At 37.1% G+C, this 22,967-nt stretch overlaps 1 protein-coding gene across 1 annotated transcript in view; it reads right to left on the minus strand.

Moving 5' to 3' along the window:
• The window catches only part of LOC132943702 (uncharacterized), a 263,660-nt gene that overhangs the window by 82,967 nt on the left and 157,726 nt on the right, over positions 1-22,967 (minus strand). The window contains exon 4 of the mRNA XM_061012754.1: positions 15,189-15,400. Coding sequence (XP_060868737.1) covers positions 15,189-15,400 — 212 coding nt within the window. The remainder of the gene's footprint in view (positions 1-15,188; positions 15,401-22,967) is intronic.

Here is a 22,967-nt window from a genome sequence, read left to right on the forward strand (position 1 = left end):
TAATTTCCAATATTACCAAAAATAACCTTCATAACATCCGTATAGTCATTATATAGACGTCATAATAACCGATACAAATTAGTACATACAATATAGGAGTTTTGCCAGGACATTTAATCTTAGGTCCTTACACCCAATATGTCACTACAACCGGTGTCATTATAAACGGTTTCTACTGTATAGAAAAATCATGCCTATTACAATTGTAAAACGACTTCCTTCCGTTTATATGCCGGTTAACAGTGTACGGTATTTTGGAAACACAACGGACCGTAGGCCGTCGGAGACGAGTTACTTATAGACGACAGACGAACATACGTCGGTATCACAGCTAACCACATACCAGCCTCACCGTACAAACGCATAATAATATAATTGAATTATTTCTTGAAGAATTTAAAAACATTATCAATAAACTATGTAGTTTGTAATGAGAAAAAACAGAGTGCCCAATTCATAAGTGGCGCACTCTAGTTTTCATCATTACCAGTGCACTATCGACCGCCGCCTAGAAACATGGATCCACCGACGGAACGCAACCGCCGCCCATAACTACAGATAGCGCCGGCTGACGCACGGTAATTCGAACGCGCGCCGCCCGCGGGAAAAACTGAGATTTCCTTATGAAAATCACAAACTACAAGTATAAAAAGTACATATTCATAATCAGCGCATTTCAAACTATAAGATGGATCTTCTCGAACACTTCAAATCTGTAGTTGCATCACAAAACACAGAAAAGTGTCGCACGATATTCCAATCGAGACCGGCAGGCATTGTACTACATAAATACAGGCCGCCGACCGCCGTATAATCATCGCAACCTTCGCAAAAAGAAAGCCCCAGGTGACGACCTCATCACCAACACGGCTCTTAAATTCCTACCGAACAACGTTATACTGTCCCTTACTCGGATCATCAACAGCGCCTTCAGAATCTGCTACTTTCCCCTTGCCTGGAAAAAAGCAGTCATCATCTCCATTCCCAAACCTGGCAAAGACCATAAACAACCCGAAAACTATAGACCAATCGCCCTCCTCTCCTCCCTGTCCAAAATTTACGAACGACTCATCCTCACCCACCTACAAGACAAACTCAAAAACAAAATCCGTCCCGAACAGTTCGCCTTCAGACCCGAACACTCGACCACACTGCAACTGACCAAACTCACCCACCAACTGAGCGAAAACTTTAACAACGACTTAAACACTGCTTCCGTCTTCCTCGACGTGGAGAAAGCCTTCGACCGCGTCTGGCACGAAGGCCTACTCTACAAACTCTCCAAACTCAACATCTCGTTAGAAATCGTAAAAATCATCCAATCCTTTCTCACCGACCGTACTTTTACCACTAAAATCGAACACTCCTTCTCTACTACCAGACACGTACTCGCAGGAGTCCCTCAGGGCTCCTGTCTCTCACCGACGCTATACTTGACGTACATTAACGACATTCCAACGACTCCTAAAGCCAACCTCTCACTCTTCGCTGACGACACGATGTTCTTTACTAGTAACAAAAACCCCAAACGTGCAACCATACAACTACAACACCAACTCAACCTCGCGTCCAACTGGTTCCACAGGTGGCGAATCAAAATAAACCCGACCAAAACAGTAGGCGTCCTCTTCGGGCGTTCTAATACAACCCACATTCCACCTCTAACCATCGATAACCAACCCGTTAACTGGTCAAAACAGGCCAAATACTTAGGCGTCACGATTGGACGTAAACTTACATTCAACCAACACATTCAAGACGTAACCAAAAAAGCTACCCGCGTCCGTGGTATGCTTTACCCCTTACTTAACCGTACCAGTCCCGTTCCGCTGAAAACAAAACTTAACATACTTAATGCATAGATTTCTTTAATTTTTAAACCATCGTAATAAAAAATTATCTAAATCTGTATGTGTACAATTTCTAAGTTTCTTAACTGATAATTTTTCATTTTGAAACTCTTGTTCGATTTTGTCTCGAGCTTTCCATATGTTGGAATTAGGTATGTCGGAATTTTTTTACCTTTTTTTAAACGAAAAATGACATTTGCCTTTTCTTCGATGGTGAATTGCTTTCGTTTCCTCATTTCACAATACAATTTAACACACGAACACAAAACACATTTAACCGCACAACGATTACTCGTACACTGACGATAAAATAAAATAAAATAAAACTAACGTCTAAACAACGATGTAATTTTTGGTATTATCGGTATTGTAATATTACCTTCGATAAAGTAAAGTCACTATAGATAAAATAATTTCCAATATTACCAAAAATAACCTTCATAACATCCGTATAGTCATTATATAGACGTCATAATAACCGATACAAATTAGTACATACAATATAGGAGTTTTGCCAGGACATTTAATCTTAGGTCCTTACACCCAATATGTCACTACAACCGGTGTCATTATAAACGGTTTCTACTGTATAGAAAAATCATGCCTATTACAATTGTAAAACGACTTCCTTCCGTTTATATGCCGGTTAACAGTGTACGGTATTTTGGAAACACAACGGACCGTAGGCCGTCGGAGACGAGTTACTTATAGACGACAGACGAACATACGTCGGTATCACAGCTAACCACATACCAGCCTCACCGTACAAACGCATAATAATATAATTGAATTATTTCTTGAAGAATTTAAAAACATTATCAATAAACTATGTAGTTTGTAATGAGAAAAAACAGAGTGCCCAATTCATAAGTGGCGCACTCTAGTTTTCATCATTACCAGTGCACTATCGACCGCCGCCTAGAAACATGGATCCACCGACGGAACGCAACCGCCGCCCATAACTACAGATAGCGCCGGCTGACGCACGGTAATTCGAACGCGCGCCGCCCGCGGGAAAAACTGAGATTTCCTTATGAAAATCACAAACTACAAGTATAAAAAGTACATATTCATAATCAGCGCATTTCAAACTATAAGATGGATCTTCTCGAACACTTCAAATCTGTAGTTGCATCACAAAACACAGAAAAGTGTCGCACGATATTCCAATCGAGACCGGCAGGCATTGTACTACATAAATACAGGCCGCCGACCGCCGTATAATCATCGCAACCTTCGCAAAAAGAAAGCCCCAGGTGACGACCTCATCACCAACACGGCTCTTAAATTCCTACCGAACAACGTTATACTGTCCCTTACTCGGATCATCAACAGCGCCTTCAGAATCTGCTACTTTCCCCTTGCCTGGAAAAAAGCAGTCATCATCTCCATTCCCAAACCTGGCAAAGACCATAAACAACCCGAAAACTATAGACCAATCGCCCTCCTCTCCTCCCTGTCCAAAATTTACGAACGACTCATCCTCACCCACCTACAAGACAAACTCAAAAACAAAATCCGTCCCGAACAGTTCGCCTTCAGACCCGAACACTCGACCACACTGCAACTGACCAAACTCACCCACCAACTGAGCGAAAACTTTAACAACGACTTAAACACTGCTTCCGTCTTCCTCGACGTGGAGAAAGCCTTCGACCGCGTCTGGCACGAAGGCCTACTCTACAAACTCTCCAAACTCAACATCTCGTTAGAAATCGTAAAAATCATCCAATCCTTTCTCACCGACCGTACTTTTACCACTAAAATCGAACACTCCTTCTCTACTACCAGACACGTACTCGCAGGAGTCCCTCAGGGCTCCTGTCTCTCACCGACGCTATACTTGACGTACATTAACGACATTCCAACGACTCCTAAAGCCAACCTCTCACTCTTCGCTGACGACACGATGTTCTTTACTAGTAACAAAAACCCCAAACGTGCAACCATACAACTACAACACCAACTCAACCTCGCGTCCAACTGGTTCCACAGGTGGCGAATCAAAATAAACCCGACCAAAACAGTAGGCGTCCTCTTCGGGCGTTCTAATACAACCCACATTCCACCTCTAACCATCGATAACCAACCCGTTAACTGGTCAAAACAGGCCAAATACTTAGGCGTCACGATTGGACGTAAACTTACATTCAACCAACACATTCAAGACGTAACCAAAAAAGCTACCCGCGTCCGTGGTATGCTTTACCCCTTACTTAACCGTACCAGTCCCGTTCCGCTGAAAACAAAACTTAACATACTTAAACTCTACGTGACCCCTATACTTACATATGCTGGCTCTTCCTGGGCACCCTTTATCGGCCCCTCCCATTGGAGACGTATTGAATCCGTCCAAAACATCGGCATACGCACGATAACCGGTATGCCCACTATCGTTAGAAACTCGGCCCTTTTAAAATCAGCCAACTTCAAATCTATTCAAAATTCCATTTGCTCTCAATCAAAAACAATGTTCTACAAAAACTCTTTTTCCGAATACGATCATATCCGCCTCTTAGGTAAAACCCACTCCCCTCCAACCACCAAACGTTTACTCAAACCATACCCATTAAATTGGACTGACTAACATAACTGAACCTACCAATCAACCCCAAAATCCATCCACTAGTAGAGGCACAAGCCTGGAATAGTAAACGGCATAGCCACCCCTCCCAAAGCAAAGCAAAGCAAAGCGTATAATCATCATTCTCCCCGCTGAGAAAAAGCGAATAGTGAGCCGGACGGTATTTTAATACCACCACGAACGGACACTAATTGCTCGATCTACACACAGCACTTGCCCCCCAAACTGAATGAGCCGGACGGTATTTAATACCGCCACGAACGGACATTCTACAGTTTGTCCCGGCATATACCCTCCACCACCACCGCAGATGACTCGCGAGGTATATATTGTCGTTACGTGTCCACCGTTACTGAGCGCCGCCGTCCGAGCTGAGTCAGCCAGTTCCATCCGACCAACGTACGACCACCAACGGAACACAGATTGTAGAAGGTCCAACACCGTTCGCCGTTTTTTCATCAGCATACTGCCATCCGAGCCAAGTCACTGCTGAAGCCGCCCAGCTGATCACGCCGGTAATAATTATATTACCGTGCTACTGATCCCGTCATTAATGAATACCCGACCAAAAACCGTGAGTTTTATGTTCACGCTTTCCCCCCATGTTTTATGTGATCCTTTATTAAACTATTTTATCTGTACACTCGTAAGAGTATAATTAATTAATTCAAAAGAAATACTGTACAACAAATTATTAAAATTGTGTCTGTATGAAAAATAATAAGTTTTTGAGAATAAACGCAAAATTAATTCAACCAAAAACATCCTGCGTTTAAATTTTCATTACAAGTTTGGTAATGAATCTCGTTACTAATATCTGTATAAAAAAAAAAAAGTTTACATTAAACTATCTATATCAGCTATCATTAATTATATATTAAAAATTAAATATATTTAACAGGCAGTTTAGTGTGTTACCTTTCTTTATCGTAATTAAAAACTCAATATTTTCTTATTTAACATCATAAATTATTATTAACATTATTCTACCTTTCTCGTCTTTAATTACGTTTTATTTTCCTTATATTATTTCTATAGGTTTATACCCAAGGTAATCGGTGCATTTACATTTAGTGTCATACAAAATATTAAATTCTGTATCTTATTTTACCCATTGTATTTATGCTTCATTGTTTACTTGTAATAATTGTTGAGCATAAAACACTTTAATAGGTTAGTAACGAGTATAATGTGTGCCCAGCACCGATTCGAGTGGACAGTATAGGTATCGTTTATCAACAATCTATGTGTAGGTAGTTATATACACACGGTGAACGAAATTGTTTATGAAAATTATAATGTGTGGACACTAATTATTTGACATTGCGATTTTAGAGGACGGCAAAATAAAAGCCAAAAAAAAAAACAATGTGCACCGCATAAGCATAATGCTTAGATTTACTGTATAATTGTTTTCACTAGCTAAGCTTTTGTACACGCCACGTAGTATCACCAATTTCATCTTGTACGGCACATGTACTACATCGGTTTAACCATTTTTCGTCAGTAAAACAAAAAAAACAGAGAAAATACGTTCTCCAGGGTTGACATGAATCATCTACAGATATTTTTAATAACAAACAACGACTCAAACATAAATTTACTAACCAAAATAAATAAAATCCTAACTACATTGAGAATTATAAGGTATAATTTACTATAAACATTTAAAGTTCTTAATTTTAAATAAATTATTGTTATTACATGTTTAACATCGCAAATTTTAGATATCAACGAGTGATTGAATGATATGACAGCTGATACTAAAAATCAATGAGATAACATGGACACTATTATTTTACGTAAAGATTTTAAATTAATTTTTTTTTTAAATATTTATTACGGCCAGAAAAACGAAGTCGTTTGTCGAGAAACAAAATTAATTTGTTCATTTTGAATTAATTTGTCTACCAATTTCAAACAAACTATGCATATTTTTATGATCACTTTTTATAATTATTTATAGCTATTTACTAGACTCTTAAAATGTTGGGGAAAATAGTGTGAATTTGATCATATTTAATATTGAATTTATTAGTATAACTCGCCATCACGATAAACATTTGAAAAAAATAGATGTTCAACTCAGTTTTTTTAATAGTAATTTCAAACAAAGAAACAATTTATTATATTTATATAAACCAAAAAAAAAATAAAAAAAATAATCATATTTCATTTATATATGTTATGTATTTATCAGGAAAGAAGTAACATCATATTGTCACGTAAAAAAAACAAATTGGTAAAAGGCCATTGTAATTATTTTAAAAGGACAATAATAAGTATAGAATAATTCAAGTTGAGTTTGTCCACAATGTCCATGAAATTAAATGACTACTTTTAGTTATATTTAATTATTAACATTATTTACTGTACATTAAACTGTTAAACTTGTTCTTTGACACAACATAATATATTATTATTATTATTATTATTATAATTGGTAATACACTTTCATTGTAATATTATATAATAATGTGAGGTTCACTTATTGTTAATGAGTTATCCGCATCATATCAGATATAAATTGTCGCGGTCGTTATCGCAACGACCGCGGCGTCTCTATCGACGTCCGCGAGATCGCGACCGACAACCGGTCTGGCCGCCGCCTGTGGCACGGCCGCCGGCCCGGCCAGCGGCGGTGGCGACGGAAAACAGCTTAAGCCGAACCGTCGTCGACGAACCCACGCGCGATTATTAATTGTAACAAATTGTGATTCGAACTCTGAATAAAAGGTGCTTCACAGAAAAAGCGTGTGTCGTTATTGTGTTATTAAGTTTGCCCTAACTGTTCCACCACCTACATTGGCGCAGTCGAGTAAGGAGTAAGGTAAGTGCTAATTTTAATAAAAATAATTTTACGTAAATTAAAGTAAATTAGCACATATCGGGTTAAAAGAACCTACAATTTATAGGTGTCCTGATCATACCGGTTCCTAATATTTTTTATTCTGATTTTTTTTTTATTATAAATAAAATATTAAGGGCTTGTCCAATCTAAGGTGGTAAATTGTAGCAAAGTTTGCATAATTTAGCGTAATCCCTACAGTGCTAAACTTGGTTTAGGCTATTTATAGATTGGAAAGTACATATCTCTACCAGCGATAGCCCGAGTTACGTAATTTCGTATCCATTACGTAATTTCGTAATTTAATTTAGTATAGATAATAGCAGTTAGATTTAATCTCCACAATGGTTGGTAAACGCATTAGTGAGTTAAATATTGTCGATATTAACAGGGAATTATTGAAACGTGGTATTGAGACCGGGGGGTCCAAGGCCGATAAACTCTTAGCATTAGAAGAGTATATTAGGGCTAAGGAAAATATGGATCCAGGATCAGTACGGTTTGGGGAAACTGACGAGACGTCAGCCCAGGTACCGGGAGGGAAAACATCGGAGGCTCTGAGTGGGGAGGATGAGGTCGACTCTGATAAGAATTTGATAAACCACTTCATGGAGCAGATGTTAGATAGACTGGAGGGGTTGGAAGCAACGGTCGACAAGCAGCAACTGACAATCGCTACTCTCAGCGAGAGCGTGGAACGCTTGGAGCGGGAGTTAGCCGAAGAAAAGCTTAGGTCGACCGAACGGGTGGAGCAAGCAAGTTGCTCATGCCGTGGAAATTCCCAACAACCATCAACCAGCGATATGTCCGGGGCAAATCAGATTTGCCCGGACAAAAGTCAAAATCTTCCGGTCAAAACTCAAAGTGTGAGTTTTGAGAGCCGATGGGCGAACATACGGAGCAGATTGACCGGGGAAAACCCGAGAAATCGGAGTGTTTCCGGAGTTTCCGGTAACCGGTCCGGAGTGTCCGGTGAAACGTCCGGAGTCTTCGGTAATCTGTCCGGAGTGTTCGGTGAAGGGTCCGGTAGAAGTCGTGAGGAAGCGTTACGGAGTAGTTTTTCCGGTGAAAAACGCGTGCATTTCCCGGATAGCCTGCTCATTCCTCAAAATGAGTTGAATATGGCCCGTGCGTCGATACCAGAGTTTGCCGGTAAGAGGGAGGAAGACCCGGTGCGGTTTTTGCTCCAGGCCGAGGCAATACTTGAAGAAACTGGTATCCACAAGGCTAGATGGGTGACCGTTTTGGCCCCTCAGCTTAAGGCACAGGCAGGAACATGGTGGGGAACCATGAGAGCGTTGGACTTACCATGGCAAGAGTTCAGGTCTGAACTATTGGAGAAGTTCAACGGGGACGAGTTGCAGTCGAGTCTGCAATCAGAATTGTTGAGCACCGCTCAGACCAAGACCGAAACACTGGGGGAGTACGTCCTACATAAGTACCAGTTGTATCGGAGGTTAAACCTTGGTCTGACAGAAGAAGCGGTGGTGATGACAGTGATTGGGCTCATGCGTGATGAATTTAGAATTCATGCACGTATACAGCGACTGAAATCGTTCAGCGAATTACGAGCGCTTGCCCATGTACTGGATGGTAGCAAGGCCGTAATGTCGGATAAGGCGGGAGTGAGCACCAGCGTACCACCAAAGTTAAAATGGTTGGATAAACGAAAAGCTGAGAGTGCTGAGAAATCCCAAGTGCCGAATCCGAAGCAACGACAATCTTCGGGAGCAGGGTGCAGGGTATGTGGTAGTCATGACCACTGGAAAGCTGCATGTCCAAAAAGAAAGTCGGAGTCGGGAAACGCCAAAACGACCGGCGGGACCGCCGGGTCCCGGCCGGCCAGGAAGTAACCGGCGGAAAAAGTACGAGTCGTCCGAAGAGAGGTAAGCAACGGAGTTCAAGTCGGGCAGTGAGTAACGTTCCGGTACAGGAACCACAAATTACAAGAACTGACCCGAAGAAACGGAACTTCGGAGCGTTACGGACCGGAGACTCGGGAAAGGACCCGAAGAAATCGGGTCAGAAGGGTTCTGAACCGGAGAAATCCGGTACGAACGAAATTCCTCCGGAGAAAAACTTTGGTCACCCGAAGATAACCTCCGGAGTGAAGAGTTGTCCGGTGAAAACCGTCGAGCCTCTAGGAAAACACCGGAGAAATCGCCGAATCCACCCGAGAAAACCCATTGAAAGCGACGTTCCGACAAAGGAACCACAGTTCGTGACAATGGACCGGGTAAATGGTTCGGTGATGGATACGGGTTCCGACCAGCTGGACAACAGGTCGGGAAAATCATTAAGGATCGAAAATGTTCCGGACAAAAGTGAAAATTTCACCGAGGTGAGTAATTTTTCCAATAAAAATGTCGCGGACAGTATTTCAGGTGATGCGGAACAAGATGAGTTAACAAAGCAGTTGTTAATTTGTCCGGTCACATCCGAAGATTTTTCCGAGGAGTTTATTCCTGATCCACGGGAAAAGTGCAAGAGGAGAGACTCGGATACGGACTCAAAGTTTGAGTTGAGAAAACGCTTTTCGGATCTGCGGACCGGAGTGTTAGAGTCTCCAGCCATTGCAACGGTGTCAACGGGGAAAACGAAAGTAACGGATGTTCCGTTACCGGCCATTGAACTAGAGTTTGCACTCGGGGCAGTAGTAGCGCTACTGGACTCCCAAGCGGCGAGGACATACGTCAAACCGTGGGTGGCAAAGAAGTTTGGCCGGAGTTTTACCGAAGAACTGGAGATTGTCCGGATGGCGGACGGTCGGACCCGAGAAATTACGGAGTTTTCCGAATTTCGGGCCCGGATAGTGGATCTGGAGGTAAGCTTTAGGGCCGCAGTGCTAGACAACCTAATTGGAGATGTCTTCCTGGGCCATGATTTCCTCGTGGAGCAACAAGTCGCTTGGGACTATAGCGGTTGCATAATCCACCTGGGGAAAGAAAGACGTGTTTCCGTGAGTTGGAGAAATCCAGTAACTCCGGTCACCGTAGGAGTGGACTTAACAACCGCAGGTTTACCCGAAGGAGAGTACGGTATGCGGGTCAAAGAAGTCCTATGCCAATATCCGGAGGTATTCTCCGGAGAGGTAGGCAGAACTCGGGTGATAGAGCACCAGATCCGTCTCAAGGATCCAAATCCGGTGGCTCTAAACGCTTACGGGTACTCCCGAGAGAAAAACGAGGTGATTGCCGAGATGGTGCGAGACATGGAGGAACAGGGTTTTGTCGAACCGAGCATATCTCCATGGGCTGCACCGGTGGTACTCGTGAAGAAAAAGGATGGTTCACGTAGATTTTGCGTTGACTATCGCCGTCTGAACATGCAGACGGAGTCGGACGCTCACCCGATGCCGGATCTCCATGACATGGTCCGAGGAATGGGTGGAGCGAAGATTTACAGCACCATGGATTTGAAATCAGGATACTGGCAGGTGGGTCTCTCACCAGAGACACGTCCACTCACGGCGTTTAGGACCCAAAGAGGATTATTCCAGTTCAGAGTAATGCCTTTTGGACTTAAAAACGCCCCCGCCACATTCTGCCGCTTGGTAAACGAAGTCTTCCGTGGGTTAGTTGGTAAATTTGTGTTGGTTTATTTAGATGATATCGTGGTATACTCCGAGGGTCCCGATCAACATCTAAACCACTTGCAGAGAGTCTTGGAGCGACTCCAGTCTTACGGTCTGACGTGCCAGCCGAAAAAATGTACATTCGGGGTGACACAGATCAAATTCCTAGGTCACGTCGTGGACGGTGAAGGAATAGACCGGGAGCCGGAAAAACTGACGGCGATTCAAGAATTACCGGTTCCAAAGAAGACTAAAGACGTGTTGCGGGTGTTAGGCGTTTGTGGTTGGTACAGTCAGTTCGTGCCGCACTACGCCGAGATCACAGCACCACTCACGAGTCTGTTGGCCAAAGGGACCAAATGGCGTTGGTCAGAAATTGAGCAAGAGGCGTTCCGGAAGTTGAAGGAGTCTTTGGTGTCCGCACCACGGCTCTGCCCTCCTCTTCCGGGTAAGCCATTCAACCTACAGACCGACGCGAGCGAAGTCGGAGTTGGTGCCGTGCTCTTCCAGCGGGGGGAGAGTGGTGACAGGAAAATCATTTCCTACGCCAGTAAAAAACTAAATCCAGCACAGGGAAGATACTCGGCAGTTGAACGTGAATGTCTAGCCATAGTTTGGGCGGTTGACAGGTTCAGGCCGTATCTTGAGTCTGGTAAGTTTACGTTATTTACAGATAACGCGGCACTCCGATGGTTACAGCAAGCTCGCTGTACCAACAGCAAACTAACGCGATGGGCGCTACAACTCGGGGCTTTCGATTTTGAAATCCGGCACGTGCCCGGAGTAGAAAATGAAGCAGCCGACGCGCTATCCCGTTGTCCGGTGGGACCGAACACAGTGGACGAAGAATCGTTGGAGAACAATATCCACGATCCCCCAGTGATTCGGCCCGGAGTGTCCGGAGAAACTTCCGGAGTCTTCGGTGATCTGTCCGGCATGTCCGGAGGATCCGGTGTGGGTGTCACCCAGTGTGGAGCGATCCAGCCGAAGAGGAGTGACGGAAACGTCACATTGCAAGCTGTCCGAGAGTGGCAACAAAACGACCCGAACATACGGGAGTTAGTTGCCAAACTCTCTGGAGACGGTGCAAGGTTCGGTCGGCTTCGGAAGTTGTACGTCATCCGGGACAAGGTGTTACACCGCCACCCTCGATCCATCGCGCTTGGAGAAGAGGGGGTGGTCGTCCCGGTAGACAAGGCCCAGGTTTTGCTACAAAGGTTTCACGACCATGAGGCAGCGAATCACCCAGGGTGGAAAGAAACGTACCGAAGTATAAAGAGTCGTTTCTTTTGGGCCGGTATGCGTGAAGCAGTGCGTAATTACGTGCGGGCGTGTGACGTCTGTGCACGGGTAAAACCACTGAATCGCAAACCAGAAGATCAGATATGCACCAGAGTCCCACGGCAACCTTGGGAGGTGCTGAGTATCGATCTTATGGGTCCATACCCACGAACGCAGCGGGGTAAGACAACGATTTTGGTGGTAACTGATTGTTACAGTCGCTGGGTAGAGGCGTACCCCTTAGGAAAGGCGACGACCAAATCGATTGTAGATACATTCGAACGGGAGTTGTTCCCACGGTTCGGATACCCGAGGGCATTATTGTCAGATAATGGCCCGCAGTTCGTGTCCAAGGCAATGGGAGACGCACTCAAGAGGTGGGGAGTGGAAGGATGGACGACCCCAATATACCACCCACGTGCCAACCCGGTAGAAAGGCGAAATCAAGAGTTGAAGAAAGGGTTGCGGACCTTACTCGTTGATAAGCCTCATCATCTGTGGGATGTCTACCTGCCACACGTGTTGTTCTCTGTAAGGAACAGAGAAAACCGAAACACTGGACAGTCGCCGGCCAAAATGATGTTTGGTCGGGAGATCAAGGGCCCCGGAGACTGGCAGCTCGAGTTGGCTGAAGAGTCGCCGGACGACGGCAAAGGTGGTCCGGAGGTGTCCGGAGCAGATCGGAACCCTTCGGTAGAAATCGAAGATCCTCCGGTGGAACCGGATGATGCTCCGGTGGGAGAGAGGGGTTACCCGGTGGGGTCCAGCCCCAAAAGCCCCAGTACCCATATAGCCCCAGAATCCCCGGGAAAAGACAATCTGTCAGTAGGGGATTGGGTATATTACAAAGCGCATCCGCAATCAAGTGCGGAGAAGCGTTTTCACGCGGGGTTCGCCCCGAAATGGTTAGGTCCGGTTAAGTTGGGTAAACCACTAGGGACCGGAGTGTTCTTGACGGAGGGTAAACACCCTACTAAGTTACATGTCTCAGCGATGAAGCGAGCTGTAGGACCGTCAGAGAACACTAACTAATCATACTTTGTTTCAGATGGCAGAACGCGCCAATAACCCCCCACCGAACCGCAACAACCGGCCATCCCGCGGCATGATTGCCGCGCATGTGGAAAAGCTCCGGGCAATGGCCGCGCAGTTGTTGCGGGAAGCCAGGAGGCTGTCGGGCGATGGTCCGGAGGACACGGTGAGCGGTTGGTCGGCCGAACGCGCGGCTACCGCGTCGTTCGGCCGGATACGAGCAAGCCCGACTGCATGGGCCTTGTTCGAGCGGGGTTTCGCCGAGGGACGCCGGTCCACTCGAGCGAACACCCCACAGCCCGAAGCCGCCAGGCCTAGGGCAGGACCGCCCGGACGAGTGCCACCTCGCCGAACAGCGACGGCGTACCAGCGCCACGACGTCCGGGATGGGCGTGGCCGGTTCAGGCGGCCAGCGGTTCGGCCACAAGCCGACCAGACCGACGAACGGCCCATGGTAGAGCCGCCAGCAGAGCAGCAGCTGGCCCAGCAGCCAGACACCCCGGAACAGCAGCTGGCCGCGGTGGAGCGGTGGATCCAGACCATGGAGGTGACGCCCGGGGACCCAGTCATCCTCCCCGTGGACTAGGTTGCTCGGTCGCGTCTCGCGGACTCGGGGGGGAGTATGTCGCGGTCGTTATCGCAACGACCGCGGCGTCTCTATCGACGTCCGCGAGATCGCGACCGACAACCGGTCTGGCCGCCGCCTGTGGCACGGCCGCCGGCCCGGCCAGCGGCGGTGGCGACGGAAAACAGCTTAAGCCGAACCGTCGTCGACGAACCCACGCGCGATTATTAATTGTAACAAATTGTGATTCGAACTCTGAATAAAAGGTGCTTCACAGAAAAAGCGTGTGTCGTTATTGTGTTATTAAGTTTGCCCTAACTGTTCCACCACCTACAAAATGTTATGCTTTATTTATTTTTATCAACCTTTCAAACTAAATACTTAGTCTTGATTACTTGTACCTATATTAAAATATAATAAGTATATATTATTATGATATATAATACTATAATATATTACATAAGTAATTGTGATTTATTCCTCGATTTTATAGAATATTATAAATAATGGCTTTGGCTCATATAAAATATAAGGGTTCTACATCAAAATATATATTATATACATAATAATATATAAGTTATACTTGGGGGTCTTTGATTTTCTCTAAATAAAATATACCAATAAATGTACACACATTTTATGACTTGTATATTAGTATAATGTAATTTTGTATTAATAATGTGTGTATTATTACATCTATTCAAATAGGTATATAATTTATTATTATTTATACATTCCAATTATGTTTATTTGCTAATGTATATTTTATTATCAATTGAAATATGAAAATATAATAGATTTCATTGTAAAGTATAAAAATTAAAAAGTGTAAAACGTAAGAAAATTTTTTAAGAATATTGGTACAATTTTTGTAGTAGGTAGGTCTTTATTTAAAATAAATTACATATATGTATTAACAATGTTTAGGACTTTGGGTAGATAGTGAAAATAAAATTAACGCCAATGGTAATAGACAGATCAATAATAAACTAATAACAAAAATAATATAATTTGATTTATTGGAGAGTTAAACGAATGATTATTACGAAAAGTGGAAAAGATAATTGGATCTTGTTTGGTGGCTTGAGCTCTGAATATCAAGGAAGATAATAACTCATCAGGACAGTTTTCCAATCTTGACAAGATTGTGTAGGTATAAAAATTAAAAATTAAAATCGAATTATGGGTTTTTTTTTTTTAAATTCAATATTTCAATGCGGCGATATTATTAACTTACGATGTCACCATTATTGATATTTTTTTGAGAGGCCGGACCGAATACTATTTCCTATAAATATAAACTTATAACTGTGGTTTGATAACTTAATGGAAACAAGTTGACATTGTAAGCACGATAAAAACCATTTGATATCGTTTCATCTGATCGATTAATATTTATTTTCTTTCAAAGTTGTAAACTTAGTTCAAATGTGGACAATGTGCAATAAACATACCGGTCTCTGTTTCAGGTTTTGGACTGTGCAGTATAGAAACGTGCTCTCGCCCAACCTAGCCGTGACGTTGGACATTGCTGGACCCTCAAATATTGGAGGCGATATTGGTTGTTGGATTTTAGTGGAATTTCTCCGTCTTGTATGTGGAGGTGTCTTTATTTTTGGCACAGTAGATGTCGTTGGTTGGACTAATTCAGGATCCAACACAGTTTCTATAACACGAAAAAAAAGTAATATTAAGTATAATACTAAAATATTAATAAAAATTTTCTAATCGTAAGACGTACAAGTAATATTCCAGAGTATTAAACATATTATACACTAATAGGTATATATTTCATTTATAACAAACATTTTAGGCAAAACACCAAATCTATAACGAATATAAACTATAACAGATGCGTTTTAAAACATCATTTTTGATAACATACAATTTTAACGCATTTGTATTCCTTAAGTTCAACAGTAGCTTTAGTGCAATACTTATGGCATAGGTCGTATGCGTTTTCATAATTTATTGTTATTATATATATTATTATCTATATTTATTTTAATACTTCTGTCAAATAATAAATTGTTCTCAATAAACGTAAAGCACCATTTTAACCCCATTATAATATAGCTCAATAATAATTATTTTATATTACCTAATACTTAAAAAATTTAATTTGTCAAGAAATATTTCTAATATTTTAATATAGGTACAAGATTAAGGGCATCATTTGATGAATCCATGAATACGCTTTTTAATGCCATAAATGCTCATAATATTTCACAGATTGTTTTATTGAAATTGAAAAACTCTTCGTTAACACAAAAAATAATGTATTTATTGTTGTATACATTTTTAACTAAAAAACCATTTTTTAATTATCCTTAGTTCCCATTATTTCCTTTTACTTAATCAATCAATTTGAATTGAAATATTAATAATATTTTTGCATTATGTATGCTCCAATGTACAATGTTAATGCATATTCTACTTGTTTGTATTCGTATTAGATAAAAAATTTAAAAAAAAATTAAAAATTCGTCATTGTTGATAATATTTTTAAATCTGAAAGTACTGGTTCTGATTAGTATCAGTGACAGTCAAATTATTATTTCATATATGGTGGTGGGGGAGGGGGGACTAATAATTTATTAATATGCACTATTTATTTTGATCATTCAATTATAATTTATATGTAGGTATAAGATCATAAATATGGAAAAAGGTCATGGGGAGATATATCCTCCCTCACTCCCTCCCACAATAATTGACCACCACTGATTAGTATGATTTGTTTAGTTGGTTATTGGTCAATTTATTTTCATTAATTTACACAATTCTGAAAAGGTCCCCCTGTTTTTAAAATATTAATATATGGCCATTATATGTATAATATACATAGATGTTCTAATGGTGATCGGACACCTTTTGTAAATTACATTAAAAAATATACATAAAAGAATATCAAAAGATCGCCAAAAGTTTGAAAGAGAAAACTTTAAAAGAACACCTTCTTCGAGTAAAACTATATTATGGTGTTTTAACTGTTTAAACTTGGCCATAATGCAAAATATGAACCAATAAATAAAAAATATGAAACATTAGGAAGAGTCTGATTTATTGAATTTATTAATATACATGCCATTTGAATTAAATTATGTATTACCTATAATTATTGAATATTTACACAAACTTGAATATCACACAGTATATCAAATGAAAATTTTTTTTAAAAAAAATAGGTTTCTATACAACTCAGGAATAAATAAAAGCAATAAATCATAATATTTTAGATATTTGTAGTTAAATAAATCCTTAAATTATAACACGATATTTATTTTTAAAACATTTCAATATTGCAATTTTAATTATTTCATATTATGGAGTATGAGTATAGTAGTATACTTTATTGAAGATAATACATTTATTTAAAACTAAAGGCACTATTGAAAATTTACGAGACTCAACAATCAAAATTTTTTTGTGTAGATAAATCTATTAATTAATTTACAAAACAGATCACGATAATAGCATAAATTTATAATATATGTTTGCATACAAGAGATAAAAAAGAGTAATTTCACCTGTCATTAAATACATTATAAATTATACAATATCAAAGTAATCCTATCAGGAATTCAATTAAACAGATGTTTGAGATGTTACAACTTACATGTTTCTTTTAAAAACAATCTCTAGTTTTATTTAAAATATCCATTATATATTATATTATTATGGTACATTATATAATACTATTTAATGTTTATTATAGTACCTATCATTTTACATTTAAAGGCAATTCTCTCTACTTCATAACTTCATGACGTGTAAGATTATATTATAAATGAATACAAACTATTTTTTAAACTCGGGTTAAAATCACATTATCATAGAACAATACATACATACATACATATTATAGTATCTATTATTATAACGACAAACTTTTGTACTAAGCTGAAGAATTCTCATCAAACTTGATAACAAACTTTGTGCAGGTAGGTATACAGAAATCTTTGAGAAATTGTAACAATCTAGATAAACAAAGACAGAAATGTCTTATACACTATAAAAAATATAACCAACTTTAATATTATTATACTATCATGCTGGTGCATATTATAGTGTTTGTCTGTGGTAAATTGTATTTATATTACAATATGAAAGGTAGGTCTAACCGTTTTTAGAATTCAATGAAATATTATCCTCATACGTGTAGCCGTGTATGTATCGATAAATCGAAATCGACTTGTATTATTTGTAAAACTAATCTTTTGATCATTAATACGATATTAGAACCAACTAATAAACACATATTAAAACAACTTACTACTGATGTGCATAAATAGACACTTAATAAGACAAGACTATTAAATTAGTCTAATTGATGATTATACCCAATGTATTCCAATCACGAGTAAGAATTACATTTTTAATTTTTTTTTTATGTTATTCGTAATCTTGATTATTTAGCGAGTAGTGATTATAATATTATATTGTTATAATTATTTTAGATTCTGAGCGGAGCGAGGAAGCTAGTGGTTTTACAATGGTGTTAAATTTAAAATTTTTTTTTTTTTTTATCCTGTATATAAAATGTCTACCAAAAGGAATGTTTCGATTTCAACATATTATAGTATCTTATCTTTTAGTAAATTTAATCAAAATGATACTTTTAATTGGTTATTTTTCGATTTTCTCAATAATTATTTAATGCCACTAGAAAAACCACCGACAAATTACGAAAAACCGCTAAGAATGGTATTTTAATTTCTAACGCTTTGTGTATCACCATAGAAACGAATAAAAAATTATAATATTATAATATGAATTCAACTTACAGGCTATAATGAATAAAAACAATATAAAATACCCAGACTGACAAACTATCTCCGCTCAGAATCGTTTTTCTTATACAATGATATTAATGTAATATATCATTGAATTCAAGTTTAATACAATAAATTATACATTGACCTAATTCTAACCTACTGTACAGTAGAGCGACATCCACTTACCCTCTTTTTAATTATCATTATGATACAAACAACTGGAAATTGTATATAATTTAAACTTTAAAGTGATGGAATTATATTAGTTATATAGTTATGATAACTTATTCGATAAGTTTGAAAATTATTGCAATTAGATTCAAGTCCTTCAACTAGCTATATATTAAAACTAGCTATGCCATACAACTTCACATATTATGTTTACTGCTAAATTTTCCCAATTTTTTAAAAAAATATCCAATACTAAAATATATTTCTATTGTTACAATATAAATGTTTGGTTATATTTTTATTTTGGAATAAATATCGATAATGTGAGTTTAAACGTTTTCTTCTATGACGGAAATAAGACACTTGACACTCTTTTACCCTCAAATTACAGTTAATTTTTAGTTAATATATAATAAAAATACTAAACACTCTTACTAAAACAAAAAATTCCATTCGACATATTGAATATTTTTGGAATTCTTAAAATTCAAATATACGTAAAATAGTCCATTATAAATTTATAAATAGGTATAAAGAATACATCATATTTAAATATATGTATAATATATGCATTATTTTGTGTATTACATAATTTATTGGAATGCATGATTTTCATTTTTATAAAATAATAATCCCGTTATGCTTTAAAACTACTTGAAAATATTGTATTTAAAAAATAAAATGTTAACATATAACTTCACGCCAATAACTTTGCTGTTGAAGCGTTTTAGATCAATAAAAAAAAAACTACTTGGTGGATTAATTAATATATGTATGCAAGGGATTAACAATATATGATTGAGATAAACTATAACGTTCATGAAAGGTGAAACTATTCTAAATAATTGTGGTGTCGATACTACTCATTTATTAAAGCACAAACAAAGACATAAAGCAAGAAGGATTTTTTTTACATTAATTAGTTTATTTTTCTATCTGTATTAGCAAATTATTGTACGTATACAGTATACATATTTTATGGTAGTTAATGTACTCTAAGCCATAAACTATAATCATATGCATTGAATAGGAAATTGTTTACATTTCTATTAGGTAGGTAGGTAATATAGGTACATCGGAGTTCGAATTGCAAACATTTGCAAACTGTACCTATATGATTCAATTTAATTAAAATAAAATCATATATTATGAAGTTTATATTTACAATAATAATAATTATTTTTAAATGCAATATAATAACCACTAAACTATTCACCCGTGTAACCTGTTCAATAGAGAATTCATTATGGTATGGATACTGAATATATCATTAAACCAACATAATTAATATCCATAGCCATAACGAAAAAATAAGTTTTTTTAAGTAATATTTAAATTATTTAATATCAATTAAGTATAATCATGATTAGTAATCCAAAAGTTTTTTGAACTTTTCCATAATTTTTAAAAGTTTTAATCTTTAAAGAGTATAAATAAAAAATAGAAACTATATTTGTTTTTGTAGGTATATTCTATAAAATAATATTTGTTTGATATGAACCAGACTATCATAATAATAGTTAAAATATAATCAAATAAAAAGCACTTAAAATAAACGTACAGTTACCTATAGAGAACGATTTGTCAATATTTCAGTTAGTAGCATAACAAAGTAAATAATATTATGTATACTATTATATAATAATATTATGCTATGTGCTTTGGGCTTTGTGTAACCTTTTAATTGTAAATGACATGAAACGATTTTTTGTTTCGAATGCAATCCTTCGTTTTAGCTTATGATTTAAAATAACAATGATCCAGCTATTTAGTAAATAAACTAGTGAACCAAAAATGATAATTTTACTATCAAAATTGACAAAAAAAATTATTTTAGCAGAATCTATTATTACCATTTGAAAAAAAGGTGGGTAAGTAGATGTCACTCTGCTGTACAGTAGGTTACAAGTAGGTCACTGTAATGGATGGTGTTAAATTTGAATTCAATGATATAATATCATTGTATAAGAAAAACGATTCTGAGCGAAAACGGTCAGTCAGCATAATGATAAGTATATTATCAGCCTATGATAAGTATATAATTATATTTGATGATATTATTTTGAATAAAGTAATTAATATATTATAACCTATTTACGTGGAGCCTTGTTTTAAATTTTCAATCCTTACCTAGTTGAACATTTTATAAATTTTTAACTACAAAATAATTATTAAATTTAAAATTTGATAAATTTTGTCAAAATTTGAACTTTAAATGCTTATAAAAAAAAAATTGTGCCTATGTATTTCTAATGTTTTTTAACTGCTATTGTAACAATATATAAGGAGCCTTGTATTAAATTTTCACATTTTTTGGCCCAACAAATAACATTTTATTGGTATTTATAGAAAAAAAAATTTGAAATGGTCCGTAAAAAGCTCGAAAAAAGTCAAATAATTTTCAAAATTGTATGGTGTATAGAAAATTCTAATATAAACATTCAATGAATTTTTCAAGTATCTACAGTCATTCATTTTTTAATTACAATAAAATAAAAAAATCGTTACTTTTTTACCCAATAAATAATGTTTTATTGACATCCATAGGAAAAATATTAAAAAAATTGGAAAATGAAAATGTTCCTAAACAGTTCAAAACAAATCAAAATATTTTCAAAATTTTATCGTGCATAGAAAACGCAAATATAAACAACCGGTGAAAATTGCATGTATATACGTTCATTTGTTTTAGTGTTAAACCAAAAACCAAAATAGATTTTTTCAAAAACAGATTTTGCGTAAAAATTCCCGTTTTTCCTTAATTTTTCTTTTGTATTTCACGGCGCTTTTGAAAACTACTAGGAAATTTTTACTTTTGACTTCCCAAAGTACCAACTAGATTCACTCTCCTAACAGAAAAGATACTGTCGAAGAAAATCTAAGCATTTTTACTGCCCCAAACCGTGATAACAGACACAAAAAAAAACACACATCATTGTAAAATCAATACATTCATCGCTACGCTCAGAATCTAAAATTAAGTTGATTTTGCTATTGGTACAACTTCGTGTATAAAAATTTTGAAATTGTTATAATAAAATTGCCTGTTCAAAAAACGTATATTTCGTTTTTTCGAAATTCTATAACATCGACCCATAATCGGTAAAAACCCCGCATACCTATAACGACAAAAGATACTTATCAAAAAGCAAATAACATTAAAAATTTCAGTGTATAGGCTTAAGTTTAATTATTGATAGCACCTAATTAATGTTAATGATTTATTATATCTCATCAATTAATATTAACTTCAAAAATTCCTATCAACTAGGTCATAATAATAAATATTAATAAGTAATTTTATAGTAAATACTATAATTTATTATTATACCTTAATATACAACAAAATAATAATTTCATTATCATAGTAATTTTTTGCCACATTCCAATACTTACATAAAAATATTTTTAATTGTAATTTATATGTATATATATATATATATATATATATATATATATTATAGAGGGTGTATGTTATGTCATTGAACGCGGTGTTTTTTTTAATGATTATGGATCGATGACATAAGACTTTGTTAAAACGAAAAAAGACGTGTTTCTTTATTTTTAACAGGCAATTTTTGTATAACAATTTCAAAATTTTTAAACATGCATGTGTACCAATAGCAAAATCAACTTTATTTTTTCAAATAGTAACTACTATATTTTTTAATGGATTCTGGTAAAGCTTTTTTTGTTTAAAATTTTGATAAATAAATCATCAGTTTTAGTTCACTAGTTTATTAACTATGACCCTCTAAAGCTTAGTAAAATCTGCATTAATACTTTTAATTGAAATAATTGGTATATGTTTAATTTACAAGAGTTCAATACATTTTTCTTATAACTAACTTTTTTAACTTGAAATTTGAATCATGAGTTCCCTAATATTGGTGGGTATCGCATGCAAAATATGAATTTAGCAGTTGAAATTCTAATACTTTTAATTAAAATAATTAGTATATGTTTAATTTACAATCATTTTTTCGTATAACTACTTTTTTATACACTTAAGTAGTTTAATCGGTAATCTAATGACACTCAAAAAAAAAAAAAAAAACATAAACAAAATTGTTGACAAACATAGTTCATTATTTTTATTTTAACATACAATCATCTAAATCAATATTATTATTTTAATTTGTTATTATAGGTAATCGTAATTAATTACTTCACAGTTATTTTTCTTACAATATCATAAATTTGGATTCTTTATTAGGTGGCTAAAGTAATAATGGTAAATTGGTAAATGGAATTCGATTGTTGACATTAATGCCTTAGGTATGT

The sequence above is a fragment of the Metopolophium dirhodum genome, chromosome 4 (assembly GCF_019925205.1).
Source record: "Metopolophium dirhodum isolate CAU chromosome 4, ASM1992520v1, whole genome shotgun sequence".
Taxonomy (NCBI): domain Eukaryota; kingdom Metazoa; phylum Arthropoda; class Insecta; order Hemiptera; family Aphididae; genus Metopolophium; species Metopolophium dirhodum.